The sequence below is a fragment of the Staurois parvus genome, unplaced genomic scaffold (assembly GCF_062004578.1).
Source record: "Staurois parvus isolate SC_StPar_1 unplaced genomic scaffold, SC_StPar_1.0 ptg000023l, whole genome shotgun sequence".
NCBI classification, from domain to species: domain Eukaryota; kingdom Metazoa; phylum Chordata; class Amphibia; order Anura; family Ranidae; genus Staurois; species Staurois parvus.
The window spans coordinates 3,263,136-3,280,349 of NW_028317819.1; the positions used below are offsets into that span (position 1 = coordinate 3,263,136).

General features: G+C 41.4%; 1 protein-coding gene across 2 annotated transcripts in view; it reads right to left on the reverse strand.

The window, feature by feature from the left end:
- Positions 1 to 444: 444 nt before the first annotated feature.
- The window catches only part of AVIL (advillin), a 95,339-nt gene continuing 78,569 nt past the window's right edge, over positions 445 to 17,214 (reverse strand). For both annotated transcript variants that reach the window (XM_089692800.1, XM_089692802.1), the window contains exons 14-20: positions 16,517 to 16,696; positions 13,922 to 14,067; positions 11,776 to 11,920; positions 11,323 to 11,511; positions 9,964 to 10,032; positions 6,899 to 7,027; positions 445 to 1,004 (exon numbers count right to left, since the gene is read on the reverse strand). In XM_089692800.1, coding sequence (XP_089548926.1) covers positions 891 to 1,004; positions 6,899 to 7,027; positions 9,964 to 10,032; positions 11,323 to 11,511; positions 11,776 to 11,920; positions 13,922 to 14,067; positions 16,517 to 16,696 — 972 coding nt within the window. In that variant the 3' untranslated portion in view covers positions 445 to 890. The remainder of the gene's footprint in view (positions 1,005 to 6,898; positions 7,028 to 9,963; positions 10,033 to 11,322; positions 11,512 to 11,775; positions 11,921 to 13,921; positions 14,068 to 16,516; positions 16,697 to 17,214) is intronic.

The following is a 17,214-nucleotide window of genomic DNA, read 5'->3' on the forward strand; positions in this document are numbered from 1 at the left end:
GCATTTTGGCTAATTCTGGATTCATGGTTTGGCACTGGATTTACAGCACGTTGGATTGAGTTTACACATGATTTGTGGAGCACTAATAAATATAATAAGTGCAGCGTATAGCGTTGGAGTGGACATTTATTCTCACTGAGTGTGTTTTTGTACACTTGCACTGTGTTTTTATGTTCCCTATATTTTTTGATTCCCTAAATTGAGTGAATCATCCAAATGTATTTTTTGTAGTGTTTTGCACTTTATTATATTCACTTATTTATTTAATATTATTAATCACGGTATAATGAGTGATGTTTATAATTGTGATGTACATGTTCGTATTTATTTAGCGCTACACCAATTTATTTATTTAATAGAATAGGTATGATTATTTTCTTAATATCTAAAACGGTTGATATATTTACAAAATAATATTTTAATATTTTGGTTCCAACGAAGAGGCATAGCAAGTAAACTTTATTTATCATGGCACCATAATATATACCAGGCTATAAAACTAAAACAAATAATTCCTGTATTTTACACTTAATAAGGCAGGAGGGAATGCCCTTAGTGTGTGCCTAACTCACAGGTAGTGCTTGTAGAGCATTGCTAAGCATTGTGAAAACTTTGGGGGACAGGAGGTTCCAGATTCTGGTCAAGCAGCAGATCAGAGCTGAGACACTGCAGTAAAAGTGCAAATTTTACATGGCGCATTGTATACCACAAGCAGTGTTGCTGCAGCTCAGAAGATGTATGTAGTAAGTGTAGCATCCTGTCATACATTGGTGTTTAGGTTCACACAGCTTAGTTCAGTGCTGCCTGACAGCAATTTGTGTTGGACATAATGTAATGCTGCTCGTCAATAACAGTCATGGATTCAAGGTTGCATGGTGTGCATGGCATTCTTAGAAAAGTCCGACTCCTTTTTTCAAGCTTAGTTGTTTCCATGCAGGTAAAGCTGAAAACTCTCCCCTAGTCATCCCAAACGCAGTAACAAAGTCCTCGTCTGAGAGGTAGTTCTGGAATGTAAAGGCAGAAAATTACAAAAGATAGAAATACAGGTGTCAGTAATTTATTTAGGTTTTGTTAGTTTTTCCAGCTAGCCACAGACTGCATTCAGATAATCTTTCTTTTCAGGGGCTTTCCAGTGATCTCTATATGGTGATATGAGGATAAGGCTCACACACTGGCAGTATTTGTCCAAAGAAAAGACCACAACAGGAACCTACTTGTACACAGATGTTTCAATATGCCAACAGGCATTTCTATCTCTCTTACTGCCCAACTGAACCGTCAAGATTTTTTACTGTAATGCAATCAATCTGCATATATATAGTAGTACAACTGTTGTTCTTTCACCATTTTTTTGCAATACAATGTGTAATATGTTGCACCTTATAAAATCTTAGATGTACTGGATGCACCAGTTTTCATTTCTCAGGCTTTTCATTAGTGGTGCACTGAAATGAAAATTCTGGTGCCGAAACCGAAAATTCAAAATGCACTGAACCAAAATGTGCAGTTTTTAAAAATTAAACTATATTTTTTGGAAAAAAATACACTTTGATTAAAAAAAAAAAAAACTATATACCCCAGTGTTTTTGTAAAATATGAAAGAGGATATTACGGCGAGTAAATGGATAACCAACATGTCATGCTTTAAAATTGCGCATGCTTGTGAAATAATGTGAAACTGCGGTACTTAAAAATCTCCATGAGTGATGCTTTAAAATTTTCTACAGGTTAGCAGTGTCAAGTTACAGAGGAGGTCTAGTGCAAGAATTATTGCTTTTGCTCTGACGTTCGTGGCAATACCTCACATGTGGGGTTTGAACACCATTTCCATATGTGGGCATGGCCTACGTATGCGTTCACCACTACGTGGGGGGACGGGGGCACTTTAAACGTTTTTTAAAATTTATTTAATGGTTTTTTGGGGGGGGTTTTTTGCACTGTCCCTTTAACAAATCACTTTTATTCTTATCACAAGAAATGCATGCATCCCTTGTGATAGAAATAATTAGTGACAGGTCCTCTTTATGGAGTGATATGGGGTCAATAAGACCCCACATCTCTCCTCTGCAATGTAAAGCATTGGATCAAAAAAAAAGCATTGATCTAGTGCTTTAAACAAAAAAATCTCTAGAACCAAAAGTGACATTGCTCTGGCACTCCAAGGGCATAGAGATGAGTGGAGGCCATTTTTCCTAAACTCATCTCTATGCCCAGCGGTTTCTCAGGTAAGGCTGAGAACTACCGAGCGGCAGATGGTGGCAGCAGCAGTGAGGGGCAGGGTTTTATCGGCCAAAAGGGGTGTTTTTGGCCGAAATGTTTCAGCCACCAAAATTTTGGTGCATCCCTACTTTTTATCCTTCTGTTTTCACTTGAGGATCTGAACTTGGAGATGTCAACTGCAATGTAAAGGTAACTACTTTACCCATATGTCCCCAGGCTGAAGTGGTTATACTTGCAGCTACAGGCAGCATCCCAGTATCTTTTTTTTTTTCAGCCATGATGGGATTTAATGTAAAAGCGATCCTAGTGACTACCTGCATGAGACATGTGAGGTTTTGCCTTGAACGTTAAAGCGAGAGCAATAATTTTAGCGTCTGACCTCCTGTGTAACTCTAAATTTGTAACCTGTAAAGCAGGGGTGTCCAACCTGCGGCCCAAGACGACTATGAAGGCAGCCCAACACAAAATCGCAAACTTACCTAAAAACATTATTTTCTTTTTTTTATAAAAATGCATTTACATTTGGTGAACACATGCGGCTGATGAAAAATTTTACAGTGCCTTTTTACTAGACTGAAGTTTTACCTTCCCAAAGAAAAATATCCATCTCTTCACAATCATGCCTCATTCATGTCATCAGTTTTTGACAGCACCTATATTTGCGAGCACATTTTTTTCAAAGAAGCACACGACGGGCAAAATTCGTGCCAAAATGTCTGATGAGGACCTTGAGAATTCATTGAAAATTGCTACTACATCCATCGAACCAGATGTTGATGTGTTAGTTTATCAAAATCAGTGTCAAATATTGCATTAGTTTTATGTTGGCCTCTTTTACAATTAAAGATTTTACAATAAGTGAAGTTTTATTACTCAGATAGGTATCTATATCAGTGATCTGCCCAACTTTTTCTATTCATCAGCTATCATTATTGTTAGTGCATTTTATATACGGCCCAAGACAATTCTTCTTCTTCCAATGTGACCCAAGAAAGTCAAACAATGAACACCCCTGTTGTAAAGGCTATTAAAGTGTCGGCTATGGAAATTTTTAAGTACTTTAGTTTGTCGCCATTCCACTAGCATGCACAATTTTAAAGAGTGACATGTTAGGAATTTTTCCCTTGCGAACCATCAAAAATCTAAATATTTTGTGAGTACTGTAATATACTAGTTCCTCCTCAGTACTACATCTTTGAAGTTTGTTGGCACTATCCTTTCATATACTGTTACAGACAAAAAAAAATGTAAACCTGATCTAGCCTAAAATATCAATGGTGCTGGAGTGTTGGCAGGTACCTGTGTTAGTCTTTAGATCCATCCCTGCGATCCTAGGCTCAGGATGTGCACAGGACTTTGACTTCTCTCCAAGGTCCTGCCTCTAAGCAAACCTCAACCTTTCACCAAACATTAGAGCCTCAATGGCTTATCTATTTAACAAGTGAATGTTAGAGGTCATGACTTGGTGCTAGGTTGGGGGTGAGACTGGGATCTAATGTCATCTGGGAGCAGGGGCGGACTGACAACTCATGGGGCCCCCGGGCAATAGGGGAACATGGGGCCCCTGTGTCCTTGCCCAAACTCAAAAAATCCTATGAAAAAGGTACCAGGGGCATCTCATGGGGCCCCCTACTGACCCCGGGCCCTGGGAGATAAAACAATCTTATGTAGCACCTTCACTTTGGATGCAAAGGACTCTGCTGAAGTACAGAGGTCAGTTTAAGAACACAATTCTGTAGTTAGAGTGCTTTGAATATCTTCTGGTCACCTTGTTATAAGCTTACTGATCTTTTCTTGTGTGTATCAGCAAAAAATACTAGGATAACAGTCCAACTAACAATATGTTTAGGGGGGTATTAACGAGATTTGGCTGGTTTTTGGCATTATAAAAACCTGTAAGAAATGTGATGTCATTAATGACTCTACATCTTTGTATACCTTCTGACATAGTATTGGAAAATGTCACTATTTTTCTTGGTATGCTTTGTTATGACAAATTATATAATCAGTTCTACAAGAGATGATATCTTCCAAGTGACTGACATATGTACTAACATGTATGTTATACAGTTGTAGGCTGTGGTTTTAAATGGTGTACAGTAGATCCTTAGAAAGACTGAGACTTTGACAGCTCTTTTACAAGGTCACCCCACCTAAAATCTAACATTTCAGTGTTAAGTGGACTATGAAAAGTTGTGTCATCCACAGGCTTTGTATATTTTCTTATCGAAATCTGTGGCAAGATGTTTCTGCCATAGTTCTTGACCCCATTCTTGCCCACCTGCATTCTCTATAGTCATTTGTTAAAAAAATGGAAACTGGCCCCACGCAAACAATTATTATACAGGATCTATATAGCGCCAACAGTTTGCGCAGCGCTTTACAATATAAGGGAAACATTACAGTTACAATACATTGCAGTACAGAAGGAATATAAGGGCCCTGCTCCTGGAGCTTACAATCTAAAGGATACCTTCAGACGTCTGCAAGAATGTTGCAGAAGTCCCCAAAAACCTGAGATTCTCAAATTTATTACAGGTACTTATATAGCGCTGTCAATTTACACAGCGCTTTACATATATATTGTACATTCACATCAGTCCCTAACCCTTAAAGGACATACAATCTAAGGTCCCTAACTCACATTCATACCTACACATACTAGGGTTAATTTAGACAGGATCCAATTAACCTACCAGCATGTCTTTGAAGTGTGGGAGGAAACCCATGCAGGAACAGGGAGAACATGCAAACTCCAGGCAGGTGGTGCCATGGTTGGGGTTTGAACCAACAACCCTAGTACTGCCAGGTGCAAGTGCTAACCATTTAGCCACTCTGCTGCCCATAGCAATTCTGCATTTTCCTGCCAGTTGGTGAGACCATTTATTATAGTAAAGAAGATGAAAAAAGGTACTAGAAAAGGATTGGATATGCCTGTCAGACTTTTGATTGTATATGGGTACCAGATTTTATACTTTTGATCAGGTTACATTTGTTTAAATCATACTTTATAGGAATCCTGAACAAAGAAACAGAGAGGCCGACATCATTCTTACAAATGCTAGTTACCGGTCTGTCTGGCTTTACTACATTGAGACACGGGGGTTGGTTTACTATAACTGGAGAGTGCAAAATCTGGTGCAGCTGTACTTGGTAATCAATCAGCTTCTAATTCCAGCTTGTTCACTAATGCTGGCCATACATTATACAATTTTCTTGATAATTTTGCTTTAGATTTACCAAAAACCATATAATATGAGGTCAAACTTAAACAACACTTTCAATTGTATCCAATTAGGCAGGCCCTTGCACTACATAGTTGAAGGTAAATCTAAAGGAAATTGGGCAGACATTGGAGAGAAAATTGTATAGTGTATGGCCAGCCTTAAGCTTTGAAAAGATATCCTGGACGCTGATTGGTTTCTATGCAGAGCTGCACCAGATTTCGCACTCTCCAGTTTTAGTAAATCAACCCCAATGACTTATAAATAAGCATGCAGATCTGTTAAGTCTCAGTTCCTGATCCGCACACCTGCTGTAAGTCAGTGACCTACAAAAAAAATCACCAAACCATTGGATCAGCATTACAGCCAGAATGCTAGCATTTTCAGAAGGAGAGATCAGCAAAGGCAGTCTCCATTACTTCTCACTAAATGTTTCTTTATTCAACAGGGTACTAGGTGTCATCCTAGACTCCAATCTGTCTTTTCAGCCCCAGGTCCAATCGCTGGCAAACTAATGTAGACTTCACCTCCACAACATCTCCAAAATACGACCGTTCCTAACCCCGGAAACCACTAAACAACTCATTCACTCCCTTATTATATCACGCCTTGACTACTGTAACTCCTTCCTCATTGGCCTACCTCACTGCAGGCTATCCCCACTTCAGTGCTGTTGCCAGACTCATCCACCTTACTAACCATTCCGTATCTGCCACCCCTCTCTGCCAATCCCTCCACTGGCTTCTGATTGCCCAACGGATAAAATTCAAAACGCTATCACTGACGTATAAAGCCATTCATAACACTGCCCCAAATTACATCAACGATCTTGTCTCCAAATATCACCCAAACCGTACTCTCCACTCCTCACAAGACCTCCTACTCTCTAGCTCCCTTGTCTCCTCCTCCCATGCTCGTCTCCAGGACTTCTCCAGGGCTTCCCCCATCCTCTGGAACTCCCTACCCCAATCCATCAGTCTATCGCCTACTCTGCTCACTTTTAGGTGCACTCTGAAAACCTCTCTTCAGGGAAGCCTACCCCGCCCTCTGCTAATTACTGAACTCCTCCACTCTTCCAACCACTCCATCCCCCACAGTTATTACCTCTTGTATCACTATCCCCTCCCCTCTAGATTGTAAGCTCCAAGGAGCAGGGCCCTCGAACCCCTCTTGTATTGAATTGTATTGTTATTGTACTGTCTCGTATACTGTCTCCCACCATAATGTAAAGCGCTGAGCAAACTGTCGGCGCTGTATAAATCCTGTATAACAATAATCATAATAACAAGGAGTGTAGCCTCTTTGTTATGGGTGCATCAACTCTCAAGCACCAACCAGAATCAACTTTAGGTAAACCGAACCTTCGTAACAAATCTTTCTCAGCAAGATTGGAGTTTTACCTTTTACATACAGTATATCACCTTATCTCACCTTCATTCATCTCATGACCTCACCTCTTTCTTTGTGGGATCCACACCTTCTGGCAGTTCATGTTTCTGTTTCCCTATTAAAGCATCAAGGGGAAAACACTGATAGACGCTGTTCTGACTTGAGCTGGGGGACAGCACAACGCCATTGACTTCCTGTAAGACACAAAGCATAGTAGTATTCTATGGTACTTACAAGCCTCCATTTTCACTGCCTGTAGTGGATGCAACCTTTACATTTGCATGTACCCCTTACAAGCTCAAAACTGCATATACAGTATACATATCTCATATTAAAAATAAATGGTTATTAAAGTGGTATTACATCCAAAAGCAAGAATTTATTATATTGCAGTTCACCACTTCTTAGATGTGATGGCTGCATTCATTTTCTGTTTTAGGCCTTCTTTCTTCTATTTCCATCTGGGGATCTGGCGAGTGAGTCTGTTGTTTTTCAAAAGAACAAACTCTTCAGCTGAATGTATCAGTTACAGAGATGAGACAATCCATTTATCACTAGCAGGTTTCCTTACAATGACTTGGTTTTGCTGTAGAAAAAAACAGGGGATTTCAAATGCCTAGTGGATTACCAAAAGAATTATTAATAAATAAATAAATATGAAAGCCAAATGCATACTCACAAAGGAGTAAAAAAAATAGATATTTTATCACACCCCTTCCTCAGAGCTCTGAGGAAAGGGGTGTGTCCCCCGAAACACGTTAGCTTGCCAACATTGTGGTGCATCCGAAGGGATAACATGTCTCTCATACTGGAGTTGTCATTGGTGTGATATAATGCCTACACTTTTTCCTCCTTTGTGTGAGTCCATTTGGCTTTCAGTTTCATTTATTAATCAGTCTTTCAGTATTGCATTAGGCGTTTGTGCCTTCTCTGTTTGTTTTTTCTACAGTTACTTGCTTGATTCTGCCATCTGAGGAGGGCTGCACCGGCTGAGCATTCCTGGATGATTCCATATTGACTTTGATGGTTTGCACATTTTTGGGCCTGTGTAGAAGTCCTCTGAGCTCTGGAATGAGCTCTCACTCTGACCTACAAAGCCGTTCACAACACTGCCCCTAACTACCTAACCAACCTGATTCCCAAGTACCACCCTACCCGTACCCTTCGCTCTTCACAGGACCTCCTTCTATCTTGCTCCCTGGTCTTCTCCTCACACGCACGTCTGCAAGACTTCTCCAGGTCCTCCCCCATCCTCTGGAACTCACTACCGCAATCCATCAGACTGTCACCTTCCCTCCTCACCTTCAGGCGCTCCCTGAAAACCCACCTCTTCAGGGAAGCCTACCCCACCCTCACCTAACTGCTGCTCTCCTTCATTCCTCCTACCACTTCATCCCCCACAGCCACTTCCTCCTGTACCACTACCCCCTCCCTCCTAGATTGTAAGCTCGAAAGAGTAGGGCCCTATAACCCCTCGTGTGCTGTTTGTAGTTGCTGTAATGTTTCATGTATTGCCCCCCCCCCCCCCTCTATTGTACAGCGCTGAGCAAACCCGTTGGCGCTATATAAACTCGATGTAATGTAATGGAATCTTATGATCAGCTTTTATTCACATAAAACCTTTATCCCAAAAGGAAACAAAATCCATCTGCTGTAAGTGCTTATAAAGTGTTAGCTGGAGTTTGGTTTCAGTTAGTGTATTTAAATCTACAAGTACATCTAACGCTGCCCTCCCTTCCCCCTAGAGTGACAATGTTGCGTCTGCTGTGCCCTTTATCCAGAGTGGAGGCACTATAATACAGGAGGTCTGTTACTGCCAGATCACCAGGTGAAAACATGGGGGAACCTAAAAAAAGGAAACTAATGCAACCACCACATCTATGACAGCAATATATTTTTGGTTTTGGGTTTAAAATTGCTTTAAATACTTTGCAGAACTGTAAACTCAGCAGACCCTGCATGTGTTCTATCTGAGGTGTGTCAAGCTTTCAGAAAAATGCTCATAATCACTTGTGGCAAATGTGTATTCATGGTCCTGATTTACTAAAATGTAAACTGAAGAGAACATGTACAGTAACTGGAGGTTTTAAAGTGATATCGAAGACAATTTAAAACAAAAAATAACAAACATGTCTATACTTACCTGTGTAGTGGTTCTGCACAAAGCAGCCCCAATCCTCCTCTTTTTGGGTCCCCCAGCGGCACTCCTGGCCCCTCCCTCCTACCAAGTGCCCCCAGAGCAAGAAGCTCACAATGGGGGCACCCAAACAGGCTCACTCTCAAGCTGCTGCTCTGTGTGTCCATTCACATACAGAGCGGCAGCTCGGTCCCTTCCCCTCTCTCTGTATCTTCATTGGCTAATGGACTGTGATTACTTTATAATGTGAGTTAGATTAGTTATTGTATGTCCATGTTTCACAAACACGGGTCAGTCATGTACCATCACCGTCTACAATGTTCAAGCATTGCTGGTTCTCCTGCATGTATCTATTCTACCCAATAGCTCCTGCTGCTGTCTCAGGCAATGAGGAGGGGGAGACCCGGGAGAGCCGAGGCTCTCGTTCACATCACTGGATCATGATGGGGCTCAGGTAAGTATTAGCAGGGGCTGGGGGGGGGGGGGGCTGCTACACACTGAAGGTTTTTGTTTACCTTCATGCAGAGAATGCATGAAGGTAAAAAACCTTGAGCCTTTACAACCACTTTAAGTTAACACAATTAGCTCTACTTCAAGAAATCTGTGTTGACCTACCTAGGCTGTCAATTCTAACCTGGCAGTCATACAGATCCAGTGGCTTCAAATGAGCCAATGACCTGGAACAGGTATGCAGCAGGTAATGTCAGCTTGTGATCTACTCATTCTGGTTCGGTGAAAAGTACTGAATCAGCATGACAGCCAAGAAAGTAGTATTCTGGGGTGTTGATCTAGTCTTACAGATACAACTGGTCCTTTGAGGGCAACCATAATGCTGATGTGCCCAGGCCCCCCCCCTCCCCGATGAAATTGAGTTTGACACCCCTTACATACTGTATCAGTCTGCTATTTTTGCCTGTGCAAAGCACTGTTACATGGGAAGGCTAGAACACCAGTGCAATGCTGTAGTAGAATTGAAGCATGTTAGGACATTACCCTTGTAATCTTCTCTATGGCCCCAGTATCACCTAGTTCTTTCTTCAGCTCTTCATAGGATTTACCACTCTACAGGAAAGATGGGAATGAAAATAAGTGTCACAATTTAAGGTATTTCATTTCATATAAAAAATTTGATGTAAACAGACAATTGGAATGCTGCACAGATTACTTTATAATGTGAGTTAGATTAGTTACTGTATGCAGGGGTGTATTTACCACAAGGCAGTTGCCTTTTTCAGGGGGGCAGCACTGCCCCCTGGAAGGGACATTTGCAGCATGGGGACCCAGGTGGGAACCGAGAGAGGCTGCGGACTGCTTGATAGTGTATGCAGAGCCCAACTCTCGTTCCCATAAATGTCCAGAGCTGTAAAGGTGAGTTACTTTGGGGGGGGCAGGGGTGTTGTTGGGGGGGGTGGTTGTCCGATTTTTGTGTCGCCTAGGGCAAGACAAAACCTAAATACACCACTGACTGTATGTCCACGTTTCACAAACACAGGGCAGTCAAGTACCATCACCGTCTGCTGGTTCTCCTGCATGTATCTGTTCTACCCAGTTTTACTGCTACAATATTGTTTCAGTGATTCACTTTTCACTGACCAATGCATCACCCATAAACGCATACTCTTACCTGCACCCCTGAGGGTTGCTCACATGCCTTCATTACCATCACAACAATCTCCCTTTTAAAAGAATGTCCCATTCATTCCCTGTTCCCTCCAAAATAAGTCTAATGGACTCAGACAGTTCTGGTCTGGTCATCATTCCGTGCTCAAGAATAAGGTGTGTCAAAAGATGGCGGGATTCATCTGCAGGCTGACGCTTTCATTTTTGTCAGTGGAACCTCCAGCCTACATGTGATCACTATGTCACAGATGACCTTTATTGGTTCCTGGTTGTCTGCAGAGACTCTGGCTGTTATAGACAGCTAGGATTGAGAGCCAGCAGCCAAGTTTCGGCTGCTGGCTCTGAAATAGGGAACATTTATTACTATATCTTCAACACAGGGCGTCATACCAAGGAAGGTTAATGTACAGATTGCGGGCAGGAAGGTGTTAAACTTGGATGAAAAGTGTGTTTTTGTTTGATTTTTTTTTTTTTTTAAACTCTGCATGATATTCTTTTATTGTTTGCCAAGTTAATACTGATTACAAAGCACATGAGTTTTATAAGCAAAGTAATGGAGCCACCCCCCAAAAAACACTAATGAACCACAACTGTGGGCATATATACTTCTAACATAAGTATTTTTTTCTTGGTACTTGAAAAGTGATGTGAAATTTGAAATAAAATACTTGTCTCTGTATTTTATTAAATTCCATGATCAAGAGAAAATCTTTAGGGTATACTAGATCTTACACTCCATTTGAGTGGATCCCAGGCCAGAAACCACCCTCTGAAGTTTGGTGGCTCAAATCCCTGTTTGATGATTAGGACCGGTGTTTCTGGGTCTCTGCCACTGGGATGAGTGTTCAGATATTCCAAAGCGGTCACTGGTGCCTCCTTCTTTTCAACGTCATTGGCCTCTGAACCAATCCACAGAAATATCTAAAAGGAAACAAGTATACTGTCAAACCACAATCCCATTTTAGAATATATATAGTATTTAGTGTGTGAAAAACATGGCCAGTCCTTGGATCTAAAGATCCATATATTCAACATAACTGATTAGGGCAGGTAGATAATTAGTTACATAGTAAATGAAATCTGTTCTAACTGTAGTATACTCTCAAACAAAAGTGAAACTAAACTAAAAGAACATTATTTCTGCTATATGCCTGCCCTGACAAGTCATTGGCAGTCTTTTCTAACCTGATCCCATGTGTCCAGGAGCATGACATCAGTTGGGTCAAGATCATCTTGGTTAAAATCTGTGATTTCAGTAACAATAAAGCGTCCAGTCTTGTTGGAACAATCGAAGAGCCGTGGTTGAACATCTTCATTTACCTGCTGAAGCCTGGTAGTAAAAGTCAGACAATAAATAGAAATACAAAACTCTTACTGTCAGGATAAAACGTGCTCCTTTGCACCTTAAAATTCTCAGCATACTTCTAACTTATATTTGTAGATAAATAATTTCCTGAATTATGATGGGATGTGGTGCTACAACCCACCTATAAGTCCATAGTGTGTTTAAGGAGTTATTTTAAACTATACATCAGGCATTGGCATCATGAACACAGGAAGACAAATACATATACCCATGCAAAGCAGAATTGCCAACTGTCCATGAATTTACAGTTTGTAAAAAAAAAGGCGGGGGGGGTGCTTTTCTGCTGTCTGTAAATGGGGTTAACTCGGGCTTAGCTCAGATGGGGGTGCGGGCTGAGTCAAGTTCAGCCAATTACTAATAGGACAGCTCTGGAACTGTGCATGCATAGTTCTGGATCCAAGGAAAAGTTTTTAATGGGTGCTTGGCGCCTTTTCCTGAAATATAAAAGAGACCACAATGAGGGGGAGCTGGAGGACTTTTGGAACCCTTATAAATAGGGGATGGGAATGCTGGGGACTTCATCCTGACTCCTGCACTCTATGAGGTCGATTTATTAAAACGGGAGAGTGCAAAATCTGGTGTAGCTCTCCATAGTAACTGATCAGCTTCTAACTTCAGCTTGCTCGGTTAAGCTTTGACAAAAAAAAATGTAAGCCGATTGGTTTCAATGCAAAGCTGCACTGGATTTTACACTCTCCGGTTTTAGTAAATTAACACCTATATGCTGTTCTGTATGTTACTTACTCCTGACCCCTGCACTCTGTACATTTTGTTATACATACCAGGGCCGCACTGACAACTCATGGGGCCCCCGGGCAATAGGGGATCATGGGGCCCCTGTGTCCTTGCCCAAACTCAAAAAAGCCTATGAAAAAGGTACCACGGGCATCTCATAGGGCCCTCTACTGACTCCGGGCCCTCTACTGACTCCGGGCCCTCGGGCAGTGCCTGAGTTTCCAAATGGTCAGTCTGCCCCTGTAGATGACATAATCTTAACAAATGTGCTCATTGTCCCAACAGTTGCTGGTTTTAATGAAGGTAGGCTCAGTCAGACAAAATATCTTTTTTGTGTGCATGAAAACCTATGCAATGGAAAAAATGATCCTTTGTCCTGAGGTTTATTTGTGTCTGTGAGGCTGTCAGTTATAGTACAGTAATAAGGAATATTTTGTGGGTACAAGGACTGTTATATGTGTGCAGTGTATATAGCGACTAGGCACAGATTCTGTTTAATGATCCCCCTTTAAGCCTCTCCCACTGTTAGCCAAAATCTCACGATGCATACGGATCACCACAGAACTTTATTTTTTGTTTAATCCCAGGGTTCCCCATGCCTTTCATAATCCTATTCATGCTCACATTTTGTCCCTTGTCATTGTAAAGTCAGGCAAATTACTTGTTCTGAGTACTGTTAATGTTTACGTATTGTTTATACTGCTTAAATAGTGATCGTCTTCGTTTATAATAGGAGTTTCTGTCATATGTCAGGATGTCAGTAAAAAAGGTGCTCCGTCAGTAAATTTTCCATGTAAAAAAAAAGTACTGTACTTCTTGTGCAGGGCTGATGCAATGATCAGAACACAATCTGTCTGCATTTTGATCTGTGCATCAGCCCCGCACTGACAGTAATGTACATCTTCACCTGTGCATCCTGCATGGATGAAGATAGATCTTTGCACAGGTGTATGGATCGGTATGCCTATGGAATGAAGCCATTCTCTAAATTTTCTTGCTCTCACTGAGATTCATCATCTTCATTTACTCTTGTTCCAGGAAAACACTGTGTTCCACATTACAAGCACTAGAATCATGACCAAAGCACACCGGCCCATTCTCCTAATATGTGTTTCCACAAACCTTTTGGGCTTAGGCAAAACTGTGAGGACTGTGGCTGTAAGACTGAGGGCAGAAATCTGTGTTTTTTTTAACTATTAAAAGTGAGCAACCCGGAACAAGAAAGTATACCTTTTGTCATTGGCATATGGGGCTTTGCCACCCAGAACTTCCCAAAACTGTAAAGTTTCTTGTCCCTCTGCCAGAGCCTCCTCAGAGCCATCAGATAAAATGACTGCCAGTTGCTTGGCCATTTCTCTTTCATCTCCACTTGACCCCTGTGAAAGAATTTAAAATGCACGGATATGTCATTAACAATATAGGTACGTAAAAACAACTTTTTATAAGTTTGCCAATAACACAACACTGGGACATAGGCAACATGTTTATTTGTAATGGTCCTAAATATTTTGGAGTAGTCTTAAAACACAACTCCAGGCAGATATACCGTAAAAACATATTTTAATGCAATTGTATAGTAATTTAAGCATAATGAAATGTACCTACGTTTGACTTGATATTAGGCCTCTGTGTTACCTTCTATAGCAGCTCTATTGGCCAATCATACACTGCTCAAAAAAATTAAAGGAACACTTTTTAATCAGAATATAACATCAAGTTCATGAAACTCCTGGGATGTTGATCTGGTCAGTTAAGTAGCAAAGGGGGTTGTTAATCCGTTTCGGCTGCTTTGGTGTTAATGAAATTAACAACAGGTGCACTAGATGGACAACAATGAGACAACCCTCAAAACAGGAATGGTTTTACAGGTGGAGGCCACTGACATTGTTTTCCTTACTCATCTTTTCTGACTGTTTTTCACTAGTTTTGCATTTGGCTAGGGTCAGCGTCACTACTGGTAGCATGAAGCGATACCTGGACCTTACAGAGGTTGCACAGGCAGTCCAACTCCTCCAGGATGGCACATCAATACGTGCCATTGCCAGAAGGTTTGCTGTGTCTCCCAGCACAGTCTCAAGAGCATGGAGGAGCTCCCAGGAGACAGGCCGTAGAAAGTCCTTAACCCATCAGCATGGCTGGTATCTGCTCCTATGTGAAAAGCGGAACAGAATGAGCACTGCCAGAGCCCTACAAAATGACTTTCAGCAGGCCACTAGTGTGAATGTCTGTGACCAAACAATCAGAAACAGACTTCATGAATGTGGCCTGAGGGCCCGATGTCCTTTAGTGCCCCTGTGCTCATATCCCGGCACCATAGAATGTGATTGGTATTTGCCACTGAACACCAGAATTGACAGGTCCGCCACTGGCACCCTGTGCTTTTCACAGATGAGAGCAGGTTCACCCTGAGCACATGTGACAGACGTGAAAGCGTCTGGAGAAGCTGTGGAGAAAGTTGTGCTGCCTGTAACATCGTTCAGCATGACCATTTTGGTGGTGGGTCAGTGATGGTCTGGGGAGGCATATCCATGGAGGGATGCACAGACCTTTACAGGCTAGACAAGGGCACCCTGACTGCCATTAGGTATCGGGAAAAAATCCTTGGACCGATTATCAGACACTACACTGGTGCAGTGGGTCCTGGGTTTCTCCTGGTGCACGATATTGCCAGGCCTCATGTGGCGAGAGTATGCAGGCAGTTCCTGGAGGATGAAGGAATTTATATCACTGAATAGCCCCCATGCTCACCTGACCTAAATCCAACACCTCTAGGATATCATGTTTCAGTCCATCTGACGCCGCCAGGTTGCACCTCAGACTGTCCAGGAGCTTGATAATGCCCTGGTCAAGATCTGGGAGGAAATACCCCAGAACACCATCGCTCATCGCATTAGGAGCATTCCCCGACATTGTCAGGCATGCATACAAGCACGTGGCGGCCATACAAACTACTGAGTACCATTTTGAGTTGCTGCAATGAAATTGCCGCATCATTTTTTCACTTTGATTTTCAGGGTGTCTTTGAATTCAGTCCTCTGTAGGTTGATAATAATTTTAATTTCCATCAAACGATGGGGCATCCTTTTGTTCATTACCCAGTCCATATCAGTATAGATATCCAGCATCATATTTTCCCCATTTAGATCTGAGGTGTTTTCAAAGTGTTCCTTTAATTTTTTGAGCTGTGTATATGCGGTCTACAAACGCACTGGCAAGGATCATGCTGACAGGAGGAAAGAAGAGTGTGAACAGAGGGGTGAACTGCTGCTGTTGTTACAGAGATTATTCATGACCTCAATCAGTACTGTGCTTGTGAGAAAATATTTGCGATAAAGAACCTCTCCCTGCCTAAATTTCACTCAATGTGGAATTTTTGGCTTACACATCCCTATTGTAATATATGACCATTATCTAACTGGGGGTTTCCAGATCATTGCTATAGTGCATTGCGGAGCTCCACATTTAGCTGCCATTTTCTAGAAATATTCCTGCTGCTGCCTAAACAAGCTATTATTGTTTATCTAGTTTAAACCCAAATTTTGGGCCTATATTTACTTCTGTCGGACTCTGATTGTTAGCAGATTATTGACTAATATGATGCCATTTTTATGCTCAGGTTTATTCATGAGCTATATTCCTGATTACTTTGTATACTTTTTTTTTTTCATTAGTCTGACTGCAAAAACAGACTGTTTTTCTATTGTGTTTGTAATTTTTTGTTATCTCTTATTATTTTAATAAATACAAATTGAGCCATACATTCTAAAAAAAGCTTTGTAAATAGTGTTAGTGGAGTGGAGTTGTTCTTTATCTCATCAAGCTCACCTTTCCATACCACAGGTAGTGTTCAGCCTGGGTTTTCAGCAGGAAAACATCATTGGAGTTAAGTGAAGATGCATATGCAGGAACTTCTATAGCTTTGGTATTGGAAGGTTCTGTGCCGTGAATCTGAAACAGTCTGACAGGTGGCTCGGGATCTTCGTTTCCCTTGCGGGATGTGCCCCCCTGCACAGCAAAGGATAAAACGAGGCTTAAGAAAAGTAATACATCAAAGATCTGTGTTTCAGTTGGCCATCGTACAAATTAATTTATTAAAGTGTAAGCCTCTCTAGAGTATGTCTTTTTATTTATTTATTTCAGGTACTTATATAGTGCCGTCCATTTATGCAATGCTTTACATATTTATTGTACATTCATATCAGTCCCTAACCCTCAAGGGGGGTACAATCTAAGGTCTCTAACTTACATTCATACATACACATACTAGGGCCAATTTAGACCGGAACCAATTATTTTGTCTTTTATCTGGTTCCTGCAGCCTTTAGGCTTCGTTCACACCAATGTGTATTTTAGTGCTTTTTGCAGAAATGCACTAAAGTCCATTTAACATGACTTCCTATGGGACACATTCACATCTATACTTTTCTGAGTCATTTGCTGAGTTTTTGGAAACGGTCACGGACTTTTTTAAAAGCAAAAAGCAGCATTTTTGCTACAATAGAGTTCAATAAAGAAGCTGCTGA